The sequence below is a fragment of the Chionomys nivalis genome, chromosome 7 (assembly GCF_950005125.1).
Source record: "Chionomys nivalis chromosome 7, mChiNiv1.1, whole genome shotgun sequence".
Taxonomy (NCBI): Eukaryota; Metazoa; Chordata; class Mammalia; order Rodentia; family Cricetidae; genus Chionomys; species Chionomys nivalis.
The window spans coordinates 86,815,647-86,830,108 of record NC_080092.1 but is presented as its reverse complement, the minus strand read 5'-3'; the positions used below and the strand labels follow the sequence as shown (position 1 = coordinate 86,830,108).

The 14,462-nt window shown below is 50.5% G+C and overlaps 1 protein-coding gene across 1 annotated transcript; it reads left to right on the top strand.

The window, feature by feature from the left end:
* Positions 1-4,282: 4,282 nt before the first annotated feature.
* Positions 4,283-14,426, top strand: Smarcd2 (SWI/SNF related, matrix associated, actin dependent regulator of chromatin, subfamily d, member 2). The gene is made up of 13 exons (XM_057774220.1): positions 4,283-4,766; positions 9,188-9,372; positions 9,526-9,568; positions 9,709-9,831; positions 10,691-10,846; positions 11,433-11,528; positions 11,645-11,746; positions 12,222-12,383; positions 12,539-12,636; positions 12,763-12,898; positions 13,054-13,176; positions 13,316-13,417; positions 13,488-14,426. Exons 1-13 carry the CDS (start codon positions 4,551-4,553, stop codon positions 13,539-13,541), a joined length of 1,596 nt encoding a protein of 531 aa, XP_057630203.1. The 5' UTR covers positions 4,283-4,550; the 3' UTR covers positions 13,542-14,426.
* The last annotated feature ends 36 nt before the right edge of the window (positions 14,427-14,462 follow it).

Below are 14,462 nucleotides of genomic sequence, written 5' to 3'. Positions count from 1 at the left end.
AGTAGCTCTGGGTATGGATTCCTCCACCTTTGGAGGCTCTGAGACGTGACCAGGGATGAACCACAGTGATGCCCAGTTTCTGCCTTGTATGGGAGAACAGATGGTAGACTTGTGCCCCGGACTCTGACGTAAAGAGATTGTAAGAGTGCTCTGAACTGGCTCTAGCCATGAAACTCATTGCTTCCTTTCCCCTCTGCTTTTAGACATTTTTTTAAAAACAGCTTTAGATGTGCAGAAATAAAGAACAGAGAGTTTCCTATTCCTTCCAATTTTCCAATTATCAACATCCTTTATTGGTGTTGTCTAGTTGTTACAATTTATGAAGCAGTATTCATGTGTTATTGTTAAGGTGTAGTTTACACTGAAATTCTGTGCATTATATAGTTCTGTGGGTTTAAAACTTATTTGTTTTATGTGTATGAATGTTTCATCTGTTTGTATATGAGCATACCATGTATGTGTGTCAGAGCTTTTGGGGCTGGAGTTATAGAAGATTGTGAGCCACCATGCAGATACTGGGAACCCAACCTGGGTCCTCTAGAAGAGCAGCCAGTGCTTTTAACCACCGAGCCATCTCTCCAGCCAGATTTTGTAATGCTTGAACCCTTGGTTCTCAATTGAAATAACTGTTTGGGAAGAATTAGGAGGTGTGACCTTATTGAAGGAGGTGTGACCCTGGAGTGGACTTTCAGGTTTAAAGGTTCCAACCGTTCCCAGTGTGCCTCTCTACCTACTTTTGGCTCAAATGTGAGCTCTAAGCTGTTCCTGCCACCATGCCTTTTCCCCACGATCATGGACTCTGAAACCATAAGGCAAGTCAAATGCATTCTTTTATAAGTTGTATTGGTCACCACATTTTGTCACAGCAATAGGAAAGTAACTATAATACAAACAGAAAGCAGCCTTAACTTCTGAGCTATTTCTCCGGCCCTACCCCATCCTTTTTAGTGGCTGGATAACTCTGTTTCATGTGTGTTATCTGATTCTCTACTGCCAAACACTGATGCTATTACATGATATGAAGAACATGCTAGGATGGTAACAGCAAGCCGTGGCTCCACACAACTGCAAGTCAACCTTTTCCTGACCTGGCAGGAGATGACTCACTTGCCTGCTCTCATACTTGGCTTTCATAGAGCAAAGTGTCCCCCTCTTTTTTTTTGGAAACAGGATCTTACGTACACTATGGAGCCAATAATGAAATCGAATCTCCTCCACTCCCGCCTTTACCTCCCGAGTGCTGAGATTACAAGCGTGTGCTATCACACCAGTGTTAATGCGGTGTTGGGGATGGAACCCTGGACTTCATGCGTGCTAGGCAAGCACTCTGCCAGCTGAGCTACCTCTCCAGCCCAGAGCAAAGCAGCATTACAGAAACGATACGGTAGCTTAGAAACCAGAAAACATCTGGCAGTCACTCTGAAGGAAGAACCAAAGCAACGCTGTAAACACTACAGGTCTTCTTTTCCTCCCCAAAATCTTTCCAAATCCATGAGCTTCTCTTTGTCACTGCAGCCCAGAGCGAGCGACGTCACTGAAGTTTCTTGTGGTATTCCAGGCTAAGAGGCTGAACTAGGACTGAAGACCAGGCCTTTACACCAGCATCCTCCATGGGCAAGCTCTACACTCTGTATCATTTACCTGTTAGGCTGTGATCGCAGAAGTGGTTTTTATTTTACCCTCGATGTTTCAGTAACACTGGTTTGATTCTCATCCTGTACTGCTCAGAAGTCTTTATTAATCCCTTACATCCATTAAAGGTTTCTGTTTTTCTGTGGTATCTTGTGGACATTCATTCATTCATTCATTCATTTATTCATTCATTCCATTGTGTGTGTGGTTTTTCCAGACAGGGTTTCTCTGTCTGACCTGAAACTCATTCTGTAGACCAGATTGGCTTTGAACTCCTAGTGATCTATGTGCTTCTGCTTCCTGAGTGCTGGGATTAAAACTGTGTGACCGCATGCTGGGCTGGTACTACATGTCTCTCTAAGTGTGTAAAAGGATGCGTCCTCAGATGAAGATAATATTAGGAAATTGCCTTGCAGCACTGAAGTACAGATGACCTAATGTCATTGTTCACATTTAATCATAAAGTATTTATGAACCCTCCCTTCCCAAATAACCAGTCAATTAACCAAAAAACCAAAACCAACCAAACAAAAACCCCTTAAAATTCTCATCTACAATACAGGTACAATACAGGTCTATGACAGTTTTTTTTTTTTTTTGAGACAGGGTCTATGTAGCCCTGGTTGACTTGGACCTTGCTATGTGTACCATGCTGCCTTGAACTGACTGACAGAGCGCCATCTGCCTCTGCCTCCCAAAGGCTGGGATTAAAGACATGCACCAGGGGGTTGGAGAGATGGCTCAGTGGTTAAGAGCACTGGCTGCTCTTCCAAAAGTCCTGAGTTCAATTCCCAGTAACCACATGGTGGCTCACAACCATCTGTAATGAGATCTGGTGCCCTCCTCTGGCGTGTGGGCATATATGGAGGCAGAATGTTGTATACATAATAAATAATAAAAAAAAAAGACATGCACCAGCATTGCCTGGAATCTTTTAAATTATTTTTTAAGTAATGTCTTGCTGTAGAGCTCAGGCTGGCCTGGGACTTGTAACCCTGACCTGCCTCTTGCCCACAGAGGTAGTTTCCTACTGAGGGTGCCGTACCTGTACTCCTGGTGGCTTACATTTAAATAAGGCTCTGGGCTGAAGGCAAGCTGGCAGAAACCCTTTGGAATAACTTCCCAGAGGAGCCTGATTCTCCACTGTCCCCAGGAGAGCTATTGCAGTTACAGAGGCTGAAGTGGACATTAGTTTTCTACCTTGCAGGCGTAGAAGGGACCATAATTTTAGTGGCCTGTTCCCAGACTGACGGCTTTTGGGGAGAAAGGAGAGAGTGTCGCAGATGGCCAAGAGGCAGGAGCTGAGAAAAGAATATGAAGAGAGATGGCTGTGCTGGAATCCAGGCCTCTAATCCCAGCATTCAGAAAATGGAGCTCTGAGTTAAGAGGCCAGCCTGGTCTACAGAGGGAGTTCCAGGCCACAGGCTATATAGCGGTACTCTATCTCAAAATAACAGAAAGAGATGTGATGAGGTACAGAGTAAAGCTAGCTTCTGAGAAACGGCAGACCGTCATGGATTGGAGCTGTTAGTATAAGCAAGGAAGCAATCATTTGGTTGGGGATAAAAGCACGAATCAGAGGATTTAGCATAAAAAAGCCTCTCTCCGGCCTACTTAAAAGTGTGGGCTACTCATCATACCCTTGAAGATCTTGCTAGAAGGGCTGGGGAGGGAGCTCTGCCTTTAAGAGTACTGACTGGGCAGTGGTGGTGGGCGCACGCCTATAATACCAGCACTCGGGAGGCAGAGGCAGGCAAATTTCTGTGAGTTTGAGGTCAATCTGATCTACAGAGTGGGTTCCAGGACAGCTGGGCTGTTATCCAGAGAAACTCTTGTCTCGACAAACAAAATAAAACAGAATTCTGAGCTGGGCCAAGTCATTTACCTAGCTGGGTCACATCTGGGGGCCACCCATGTCCCTGGCAGCGCTGAGCAACCAATGTAAGCTTCTGGGGATAGGGGGTACAGGTGATGTGGTGGAGAGTAAACACCCTCTATCCTATACTGGCTTACATCCTCAGACTCTGGGATGTGCTCTTCAAAAGCCAGGAGGTGATGGCGCACGCCTTTAATCCCAGCACTCGGGGAGGCAGAGGCAGGCGGATCTTTGTGAGTTCGAGGCCAGCCTGGTCTACAAGAGCTAGTTCCAGGACAGGCTCCAAAGCTACAGACACCCTGTCCCGAAAAAAAAAAAAAATTTTGATGGCGGCTATTCTGCCCCAGATCGCTTGTGCTTGTTTTTAAGGTTGAAAATGCAGACTCGCCAGAACTGTTTCGGAAGGGTATACCGGGTAGCACGCGGAGGAATCCACACTGCGGAGCAAGGAGCAAACTACTACTACTTACGGGGGTGGGGGTGGGGGTGAGGGTGGGATGGGCTACGAGCGTGACCTTTGAACTCTGACCCCGCGCCTCTCTCAGCGCTTCCGCGTGCAGCTTCCGCTCCTGCTCCTCCGGGGGGGGGGAAAAAAGGCGGTCCCAAAGGGCGGGGCTTTGAGACCGGCTGCTATGGAGGGTGCCTGCTTGAGGCGGGTCTCGCGAGGGGCGGGATTTGAAGAGGTATTCCCGATTGGGCTGCCCGGAGGGGGCGGGGCTGTGGCAGGCCCGGGCGGGGCGGGGCTGGGCGTTCGTTACCGCCTCTGGGTAACTGGACTCGGGCGCTCAAACCTCCGGGGGCCGGGAGAGGCCGGCGGGCTGGGCGCACATCCCGGATCTGGAGTCTCCCCGACAGGAGCGGAGCCCGAGGGGCAGCGACTCCTAAAGCTGGTCCGTGAAGAACTTGGCGAACTTGGAATAGAAAATCCCGGAACCCGGCCATAAAATCGGAAAGTCCCGGATCGCGGAACGCAGCTCGCGGAGCGGACTCAACACACACAGCCCGGAGTCCGGATAGCTGCACCGCGGGACGGGACAGAGCGATGTCGGGCCGTGGCGCGGGCGGGTTCCCGTTGCCCCCGCTGAGCCCCGGCGGCGGCGCCGTCGCCGCGGCCCTTGGTGCGCCGCCTCCTCCTGCGGGACCCGGAATGCTGCCCAACCCGGCTCTCCGAGGCCCGGGGCCTTCTGGAGGCATGGGGGTCCCGGGAGCCGCCGCCTTCCGCCCCATGGGCCCCGCGGGCCCCGCGGCACAGTACCAGGTGAGGAAGGCTGGCGGGCGCCGGCGCGAGGGCGCCTGTTCGGTCTCCCCGGGCCTCAGGTGAGGGCAGGAGGAGTCCCTGCACAGGCGGCCCTAGGGACACTGCGGGGCCCCTCGGTTAGTGGCAGTGTCGGGGAAAAGGTGAGAGAGGCTCTCCGGTGGAGGGCTGGCTTGAGCAGTGAGAAGAGTCCCGGGGCTTCTTAGCACACGGCTTTTGAGCAACTAAAGATGTAGGCTTCGTGGAAAAGTCCAAGGCAGATCCCAGAGTCGGGGCTAGGGGGTGACCCGAGATAGGGAACAGGGTCGTTACTGAGAAAACAGGGTTATCCTTTCTTTGGCTTTGGTCTCCTGCGACTCTGCCTTGGCTCTTCTTTTTTTCTTAGTTGGGAACTGGCAGAGCGTTAGTGTGTCTTGAGATGGCTCCCAGCTGCTGGCTGAGGAGGAAGGAAGCCTGGCTTTTTACGACGTGGGGGACTAAGGAGAGGGACCCTAGATGACTCCAGGTTAGACGAGAGACGGCGGCGGCCAGGTCTGAAGAAGGCCCAGTTCCAGCAACAGAATATTCTAGATACGCTCTGTCCTGGACTTTCTTCTTGGTGTCAGTATCCGGTTAAGTTTGGAGGAGCAGAGAGGCTTTTGGAGTCGTGGGGCTCTGGGGCCGCAGGAGTCAGCAGCGGCTGCTTCAGAGGGTGCTGCCCTGACCCTTCTGACTTGGAAGAGAGCACTCTCAGGTTGCAGCTTCAAAGGCCACTGAGGAGCACGGAACAAGATTCTGTGGCCAGTGCACTGGGGACTTAGCTTGATCCTGCATGTGGGGCGCTTCCTTCCCCAATGCTCTGGTTGCAAGTTGCTCCAGAAAGTTTGAGGGCTTTATGGTTTGCTTTTGCATTTTGGTGCTGAGCGTGGGACTGAGGCAGGGCTTTGCACTTGGCTGTATTAGTGAGCTACACCCCTTTTCCAGAGTGCCTGGGGATTGTGTCTGTCCTTTTCCCACATCCTTGTCACTTTTGTTCTTTGTTTTTTAATGTAGGATCTCATGCAGCTCAGGCTTCTGTGTAGCCAAAAAGCTGGCCTTGAACTCTTTCTGCCTCTCAAGGGATTACAGCCAGGCACCTCCACACCCAACCACTCCGTTACTTTTGCTTATTCTCCGTGTTCTTGATAAGGCCATATGCATCTCAGCCTGTGCGCCACAGTGCCCTGTTACTAATGTCAGAAAGTGTGCACCTTAGCTTACTCTGTCCTCTGCTGGTGTCTCGAGGTAGAAGCCTCAGAAATAGGTCCTCGTAGAGTGTGCATATTCCACCAGGAACCAAATTTCTAAGGAGATAACTAGCTAGGGATGGGGTGGGAATAGTGCCAAAACCCCTTCCTCTTCATTTCTCAAAAGAAAATGAAGAGTTCGGGTATGACCAGAGATAGACTTGGTCCTAAGGATACTAGCTGGAGTTTATCTTCTCCGTGTTGCTCTCTTTGGAGATTCATGGGCCTAGGATCACTGATGAGTCCCAAATCAGTTATTCTAGCCCTTGCCTCTGCTTGCTTGGAACTGATGTGGAAGATTCCTTTTCTCTAGGCACTAGGGGAGATCTGTGTGCTTGGTTTTTTAACCCTCTCTCTATGAAGTCTTGGCTGTCCCATAACTCAGTATGCAGACCAGTTCCTTGGCACACAGCCGATAGAAAATGTGCCCTTGGGAAAGACCCTTATGACGATGGGAAGGTAGATTCCTCCATATTTTGTAGAGAGTGGCCCTGGGCCGATGCTGAGGCCAGGGTGGCCAGATGGAGAGCTGTGGCTTCTAGGTGTGAGGAAGAAGATGGCCTTGACTGGGCATCCCACACCAGCCAGGTTGACATCATCATCTTCTTTTTCTCAGCTTCTTCCTCCTCCTCTTTCTCTGGGAAAGGGCAGGGGAGAGAGGGGGTAAGGAGAACCCAGTTAACACTGCTTACTTCTTTTTAAATTTTTTTTTCTGCTTGCTTCTTTCCATGTCCAGGTATCTAGCTTCCTAAAGGACTTGGGGTCTGAGGACTAAGGGTTTCCTCCTGGTTAGAGCAGGAAGAGCAGGAATTTGCATGCCCAAGCAGGGCATATTGGGGAGCTTGTCAAAATAAAAGTAATGGCCCAGCTACCTCTAGAGCGTTATTCTAGTTTGAAAGTACAGTCAGCTGAAGGGCTTAACACCACAATCAAAAACAAAACAAAGAACCTACTGTGCATTATTGCTGGGTTCTGTTCATAGGGTAAGGGTACGTTCTCCAGATGAGGCTCTTAGGCCTAGGCAGCCATCTGGAAGATCAGCGCTACAGGCTTTGGGTCAGAGCAGAGCACGCTTCCTTGCGCCCTAGATTCCTAGCCCAGAGATGGCAGAACCAGGCCTAGCCTTTGGTGGTTATAGAATCAAGTCTGGAATGTGGGGTGTTTGACCAAGTAGAAGAAGTTACTGCATTCTGGGGGCTAGGGGACTGAACCAGGCTCACCCACCCCTATGGTGGGGTGGGCAGGCAGAGAGGCTGAGACTCTGTGGATGTGACTTTCTTGTTTTCTAACCCTGAGTTTTTAAGTGGGAGGAGTTTCTGGCTCTTCAAAGCCCAGGTGTAGAGCTTGGCAAGGGGGAACTGGGACTTGAATTGTGAGCAGCCTTCCCCCAAGGCCCTGGGTGAGCTGGGGGCCTGAAGCCGGAGCCCCAGAAGTCTGGAGCAGATGTCTGGTTGGGGCCTATTCTAGGCCTGCCTGGGCTGTCTCACTTGGGGTTTCCCGGAGGGCTCAGGAGTACTGCAGGATTTATGAACTTCAGTGGGGAGCTTCTTGGGGGACTGGAGCACCTCAGCTTATATCTGCAATTACCCTAGGAAAACCTCAAGTCTTGGATGATGGTGGGGGTCTAACAGCTGTGGTTATCCTGGGTTTTTTTTTCCCTCCCCCTTCTATAATTTCTGGCTCTGGCTTATTAGGGCAGAAAAATAGCCTGTCTTTTTGCCTTTCAACAGCTTTGATGAATTTCTTCCTGATGAGGAGAAACTTGTGGCAGGACTCCCGAGGCCCCAGGGTCTCCCACTTTTAACTCCTCAATTGCCACATGATTCCCTGTCACCCTGCTCCTGTGCTCTTCCCTTTGTCTCTGGGTCGTGTTTCTTTCCCTTCATCTCTGCTAGTGGTCATGAATCTGACCTTCTGTTGTTGGGAACATGGGTTTAGTTCTGGATAAAGAAATTGCCAAAACTCATCTCCAGGATGCTGAGGGGGGGGTGTTCTTTAACTTGGTGTGAATCTCCACCCAGGCTGGCCTGGTTGTCTGGTTGTACTGATTGATTGCATAACCTGGGCCCTGGGGCCAGCCCTGTGAAGCTGCCAGGGACAGTGTGTGCAAGGCAGAGCTGCCAAACAGGCCTTTCAGGCAGCAGCCCTGTGAATGGAGTTGGGAGGTGGAGGGCTCCCAGAAATGTTAGAGAACTGGGCTTTAGATGAGAAACCAAGAAGCTACTTATGTCACCCAGATTGTTGCTGGTGACCCTCATTCTACTCCTTGCATCCCAGGACAATCTTATTCTGAAGCTTGGGATGGTTAGGGTTAAGTTGAACCACCAGCAGCCTGGCTTCCAGGTGGTACCCAGACCATTGGTAGAGTCCAGATGTCTGCTGCCCTCATTCCCAGAAGCCACCCAAGAACCATAACTTCCTTTTGGGGGGGTCTTTTGACATAGAGGTAGGGGCATGGCAGTAGGGAAGAGTGTGAGAGAGAAGCGGCGGGGAGAGAGCACAGGTCCGGGTTTTGGTAGGGGCCATATGGTGACCAGATGGTGTCTGTACTCTCCTGGGGCCATCCCTACACGTTGTGACATGGCCAAGCCATCCTATTGTACTTGCTCACCTGGGGTACTGCTGTCTTACGGCTTGATATCCTACCAGCTGCCTTTTTCCCCAGCCATGCCACTAGGCATGTCCCCATCAGACTGTTTGTATCCCCCTGTACTCCCCTATGTTGCTATGCATTGCCCCTAATCACCCAAGTAGTGTTTTTCCTTCAGGATGGGGAAAGGAAGAGCGAGAATGTTGTGGGGCATCTAAAGTCTCTATAAATAACTCAGAGCTGGCTCTTCTCATCCCAGGGGGCAGGACATTGCATATTGAAGTTGGAAAGGTGGTGATAAGTCCTAAAATTCCCCTGGCCCTTCTTTCTGCAAGTGGTGCTCCCCTCCCACCCATGGACTCTGGCTGCCTCATTTGTTGGCACGGCTGCCAGGGCGGTTGCAGGGGCGGGGCAGGTGTGGTTTACATGCTGGGCTCAGGCGCCTGTTCCCCTTTGTTCCTGGTCTCTAGCAGGTCTCCTCATGTGCGAGAGAGATGGAGGGTATGGGCTATGGACCTCGTAGGGTTCTGCCACTGACTTGTGTACCTCCATTGCCCCACTTTATCCAGCGACCTGGCATGTCACCAGGAAGCAGGATGCCCATGGCTGGCTTGCAGGTGGGACCTCCAGCTGGCTCCCCATTTGGCACTGCTGCACCACTTCGACCTGGCATGCCACCTACCATGATGGATCCATTCCGAAAACGCCTGCTTGTGCCTCAGGCCCAGCCCCCCATGCCTGCCCAGCGCCGAGGGTAAGACTTTCTCATGCCTTTCTAGCTCATCACTGGTGCTAACAGATTCCCTCTACCTTGATCCCAAGGAGACTCTTGGTGATTTGGGAGAGGGTTTTGAAGACAGGGAGTTTGGACTATTATCCTCTTAAATGGGCTTCTGTTTCCTACTAGGTTAAAGAGGAGGAAGATGGCAGATAAGGTTCTACCTCAGCGAGTGAGTGCATTAGGAGGCCTGCCCAGCTCTGGTTGGCCAGGATTGAAGGCTATCTTCCCCAATCCTGGAATAGGGAAGGAAGGGAGGATGGTAAGAACTAGAGCTGGTTGAAGCAAGCCATTGCATTTCTCAATCTGCAGATCCGGGAACTTGTCCCAGAGTCTCAGGCATACATGGATCTCTTAGCTTTTGAGAGGAAGCTGGACCAGACCATTGCTCGCAAGCGGATGGAGATCCAAGAGGCTATCAAAAAGCCTCTGACGGTATATGCTACCCTAAGTCTTCTCAAACTCTGTTTTTCTTCCCTGGCCTTGCTTTCCAGGGATGAGCAGGGCTCATCTACTTAGGCTAGAGCAGTACTTCCCACAGCAGGGAGCGGTCCCCCAGTAGAGCACAGCTTAATTTAGTATGCTTTCAAATGATACCTTGCTATGTGTGGCCACTAACTCAGTCCTGCCTTTGCCTTCTGAGTACTCTTGAGATCACAAGCATTGTGCCCAGCCTACTGTGTTTTAAATAAATATAGAATACTAGCAAATAGAAAAATAATTCACAGTAGTGAGTACTTGCTATAGTAGCAACACCATTGTTTCAACTATGTATGTATACATGTCTGTATATGTATGTATGTGGCTGATGATTCAGAATGTAAATCTCACAGCTCCCGGTCACGAGAGAGAGTAGACAGAGTAGCTGTCTTTTCACATCCCATCCCTAAAGAAGCTTCCTTGTCTTTCTTTCTTTGTTCTTTAATTATCTAGAGCAGTCCCCTGAACGGTAGAGGCTTTCTAGGAGACTAAGGTATTAAAGGACTGTAGTGGGTGTTTAAATGGGGCTGGGGGTTTAGAACCTACAACCTCACATATGCTAATCTCATATATTGCTGTATTAAGCCATGTCCTTGGCTCCAGAGGCGTCTGATTTGCCTGGTATCATGTTGTATGTAGCTGTGGTGTTGGCATCATCAGTAATCCACCAGTGTGTCTCCCCTTGCCCCCAAAGTTGAGTTTTTTGAAGGCTAACACCACTACTACCAATTTCCAAGGGTTATTATTTCTAAGAAAATATGATAGGGCTTCCAGCACATCTGTCCACCTCTAGCTCATTGTTCTTCCTCTTCAGCAAAAACGAAAACTTCGGATCTATATTTCCAATACATTCAGCCCCAGCAAGACAGATGGTGATAATGCAGGAACTGCAGGGACCCCCGGGGGAACCCCAGCAGCAGACAAGGTGGCTTCCTGGGAGCTTCGAGTGGAGGGAAAACTTCTGGATGATGTGAGTTGGGAAAGGAGGTATTGGGAGGGGAGAAGGTGGGTGTGACTTTAGACTGTGGACAGACGTGAGTACTCTTTAAGAAATCCTGCCGGGCGGTGGTGGCGCACGCCTTTAATCCCAGCACTTGGGAGGCAGAGGTAGGCGGATCTCTGTGAGTTCGAGACCAGCCTGGTCTACAAGAGCTAGTTCCAGGATAGGCTCCAAAGCCACAGAGAAACCCTGTCTCGAAAAACCAAAAAAAAAAAAAAAAAAAAAAAGAAATCCTAACATCCCTAGGAAGGGCACATCTGTATCCAGTTAGAGCTTAGAGTTGTTGTTGGGGTTGTTGTTTCTATGCTGGGGATCCCAACCCTGGACCTCACACATACCAGGCAAGTGCTCCATCACAGAGCTTGATGAACATCTGTAGTTATTACTGCTTTCCTATAGATGACAGTCGACTGTCTGGATTTACTCAGTCACTGGTTGTTATGGGGTTAATGGAGAGCCTTTTCCCTACCACTGCCTTGAGCTCCAGGACTGAACTGTCTTCCCTTTTGATTAGCGATTAGGAGCACACCCATCTCACAGCTCTTTCCATCCCCAGCCCAGCAAACAGAAGAGGAAGTTCTCATCTTTCTTCAAGAGCCTTGTCATCGAGCTGGACAAGGAGCTGTATGGGCCTGACAACCACCTGGTGGAGGTGAGAATGGTCTAGAGCCAGGGAGGGACATGAGCTGCCAGGGGATACAGAGCATGAAGTTATTGTGCTGGCTGAGTGCCGTTAATGATAAGCTCTGCACCCCTCTTCTCTGACAGTGGCATCGGATGCCCACCACCCAAGAAACAGATGGCTTTCAAGTGAAACGACCAGGAGACCTCAATGTCAAGTGCACCCTCCTGCTCATGCTGGATCATCAGGTGACAGATGCCAGGGTCACGTGGAGAGGCACAGGGATTCATGCAGGAGAGGGGAGCAGGTTTCTCTAACCCAGTGGTTTTCAATCTGGGTCATGACCCCTTTGGGGGTCGAACAACCCTTTTACAGGGGTTGCCTAAGACCACTGGAATTCATAACAGTAACAATTATGGTATGAAGTAACAATGAAAATAATTTTATGGTGAGGAACTGTATTAAAGGGTTGCAGCATTGGGAAGGCTGAGAGCCACTACTCTGACTCCTTCCTGTTCTGTCTCTGCACAAGAACTTTTTTTTTTTTTCTCGAGACAGGGTTTCTCTGTAGATTTGGTGCCTGTCCCGGAACTAGCTCTTGTAGACCAGGCTGGCCTCGAACTCCCAGAGATCCGCCTGCCTCTGCCTCCCAAGTGCTAGGATTAAGGGCGTGTGTCACCACCGCCCAGCTAAGAACCTTTCTTTACTCCTGTCTGTCCCCAGCCTCCTCAGTATAAACTGGACCCCCGGCTAGCAAGGCTGCTGGGAGTGCACACACAGACGAGGGCTGCCATCATGCAAGCGCTGTGGCTTTACATCAAACACAACCAGCTGCAGGACGGACATGAGCGGGAGTACATCAACTGCAATCGTTACTTCCGCCAGGTCAGCTGGGTCCACCTTCTTGTTCTCTTAACCCCTGGCTCTTCTGTTTTGGAACCCTAGTGGGCAAGTCAGCTTTTGACTGCAGTCTACTGGCCCTAGAATAGGCTACTCCTCCGTGCCCTCAGGCATCACCATGCCTTTGATGCTCTTTCTAGATCTTCAGTTGTGGCCGACTCCGTTTCTCTGAGATTCCCATGAAGCTGGCTGGATTGCTGCAGCATCCAGACCCCATTGTTATCAATCATGTCATTAGGTAAACAGAAGAGAAATGGGATGGCTCTTTGAAAACAGAATTCAGCCTCAAACTTTACTCATAGAAGGCTTGGCGGTTGGCATGTACATGGCCATGTTTCCATTTCCTTTCCTTTGCTGCCTGCAGCGTGGATCCTAATGACCAGAAGAAGACAGCCTGCTACGACATTGATGTGGAGGTGGATGACCCACTGAAGGCCCAGATGAGCAACTTTCTGGCCTCCACCACCAATCAGCAGGAGATTGCCTCTCTTGATGTCAAGGTTAGTCCTTTGTCTCCACAGCCGCTGAGGCCAGAGTGAGGGTGAGCTGATCTGTCATTTCCACTTAGCACACTGAGGACAGGGACCTCTGGACCTAGATCTAAGAGTGGTCTCCATGGCTGGAGTACAATTTGACACTTGCACCTCTTCTCCAGATCCATGAGACTATTGAGTCCATCAACCAGCTGAAGACCCAGAGGGACTTCATGCTTAGCTTTAGCACTGACCCCCAGGACTTCATCCAAGAATGGCTCCGTTCCCAACGCCGAGACCTCAAGGTATAGTCCTCCTTTTTTGAAGGTGGTCCCACCTAACACACTGGGTGACTTTTTTTACCCAAAGCACTATTCTGGTCCCAGAGCAGGCTGGCTCAGGGTGGGAATTATGCCACACCTTACTTACCCTTGCCCCTTACAGATCATCACGGATGTGATTGGGAACCCTGAGGAGGAGAGACGAGCTGCTTTCTACCACCAGCCCTGGGCTCAGGAAGCAGTTGGGAGGCACATCTTTGCTAAGGTGAGCCTCTGCCATTTTAGCCTTCTTTTTTTGAGAAGCTGAAGCCTGAGCCATGCTTTCTCTTCTTCAGGTGCAGCAGCGAAGGCAGGAACTGGAACAGGTGCTGGGAATTCGCCTGACCTAATTGCTCAGGGATTGCTTCCTTCCTTCCCAGCCCTGGAACCTGGCAGGAGACCGTCCTCTTGGTTTTGGCTGGGGCTGCAGACATGTAGGATGGAGTGAGGTGTCTCCTGCCACCCTCTACTCCCCAGCTAGTTTCATAAATGTAGTGCTAGGATTCCTCATCGCTTGGCCCCCAAAGCCTTATTACTTACTTTAGCATTGGCTTAGTCTGGTTCCTAAGATGCCGCCTCAGCTCCTGCAGGCAGGCCCATGGACTGCTGGAGGTTGTGCTTTAACTTTGTAACAGACATTTCTGAACCAAAGGCTGCTGGGTTTGCATGTTTACAGGCTCCACCCTAGGGCCAGTGTCAGCTGGCTTTGGGGCGCTGCGCAAGGAAGAGGAGGCCCAACCTAGACTCTTCCTGGCCTTTCTCAACCAAAGTTCTTTGCCATTCCTACAAGCCCAGCCTTGCTGCTGGTTTGTCCTTTTCTTTGGGTATTTGCACTATTTGGGGAGCAGGTTTTTTTCTATGTGGGAGCCACTTTTTTTTGTACAGAGGTAACAGGGGTTTTTCAGGGAGCCCTACTTGGTGCCTCCTTATTTTCTTTTCTTAATCTATGCAAGCGGCTACAGCCGCCATCATCTCCTGGGATGCCATGAGGCTGCCCACCCCCAGCTGCTTGTGCAGGGGGGAGGTGGAGTCTCCCAGAGGGAGGGAATGTGCCAGTTCTCTAACCCAGCTAAGTAGGGGTGTGTGCGTGCTGGAGAGGAAGGAGAAAGCTGGGAGGATTGTTTTTATCCTTTGTACTTGGTCTTGAGAGGGTGGGCCTAAGGCTTGGCAAATGCCATTTCTGGCAAACTTGGAAAATTCTAAATAAATCCTTTTGTTTATTGGTGGTACCCAGACCTGGTCATTGAACAGTGCAGTCACTTAGTAACAGA

Bases quoted from the DNA above. Each gene is read 5' to 3' on its own strand.
- Smarcd2 (XM_057774220.1), top strand. From the start codon at position 4,551: ATGTCGGGCCGTGGCGCGGGCGGGTTCCCGTTGCCCCCGCTGAGCCCC. The intron at 10,847-11,432 runs GTGAGTTGGGAA...TTCCATCCCCAG, and splicing joins AGGGAAAACTTCTGGATGAT to CCCAGCAAACAGAAGAGGAA. The intron at 13,418-13,487 runs GTGAGCCTCTGC...TCTCTTCTTCAG, and splicing joins GGAGGCACATCTTTGCTAAG to GTGCAGCAGCGAAGGCAGGA.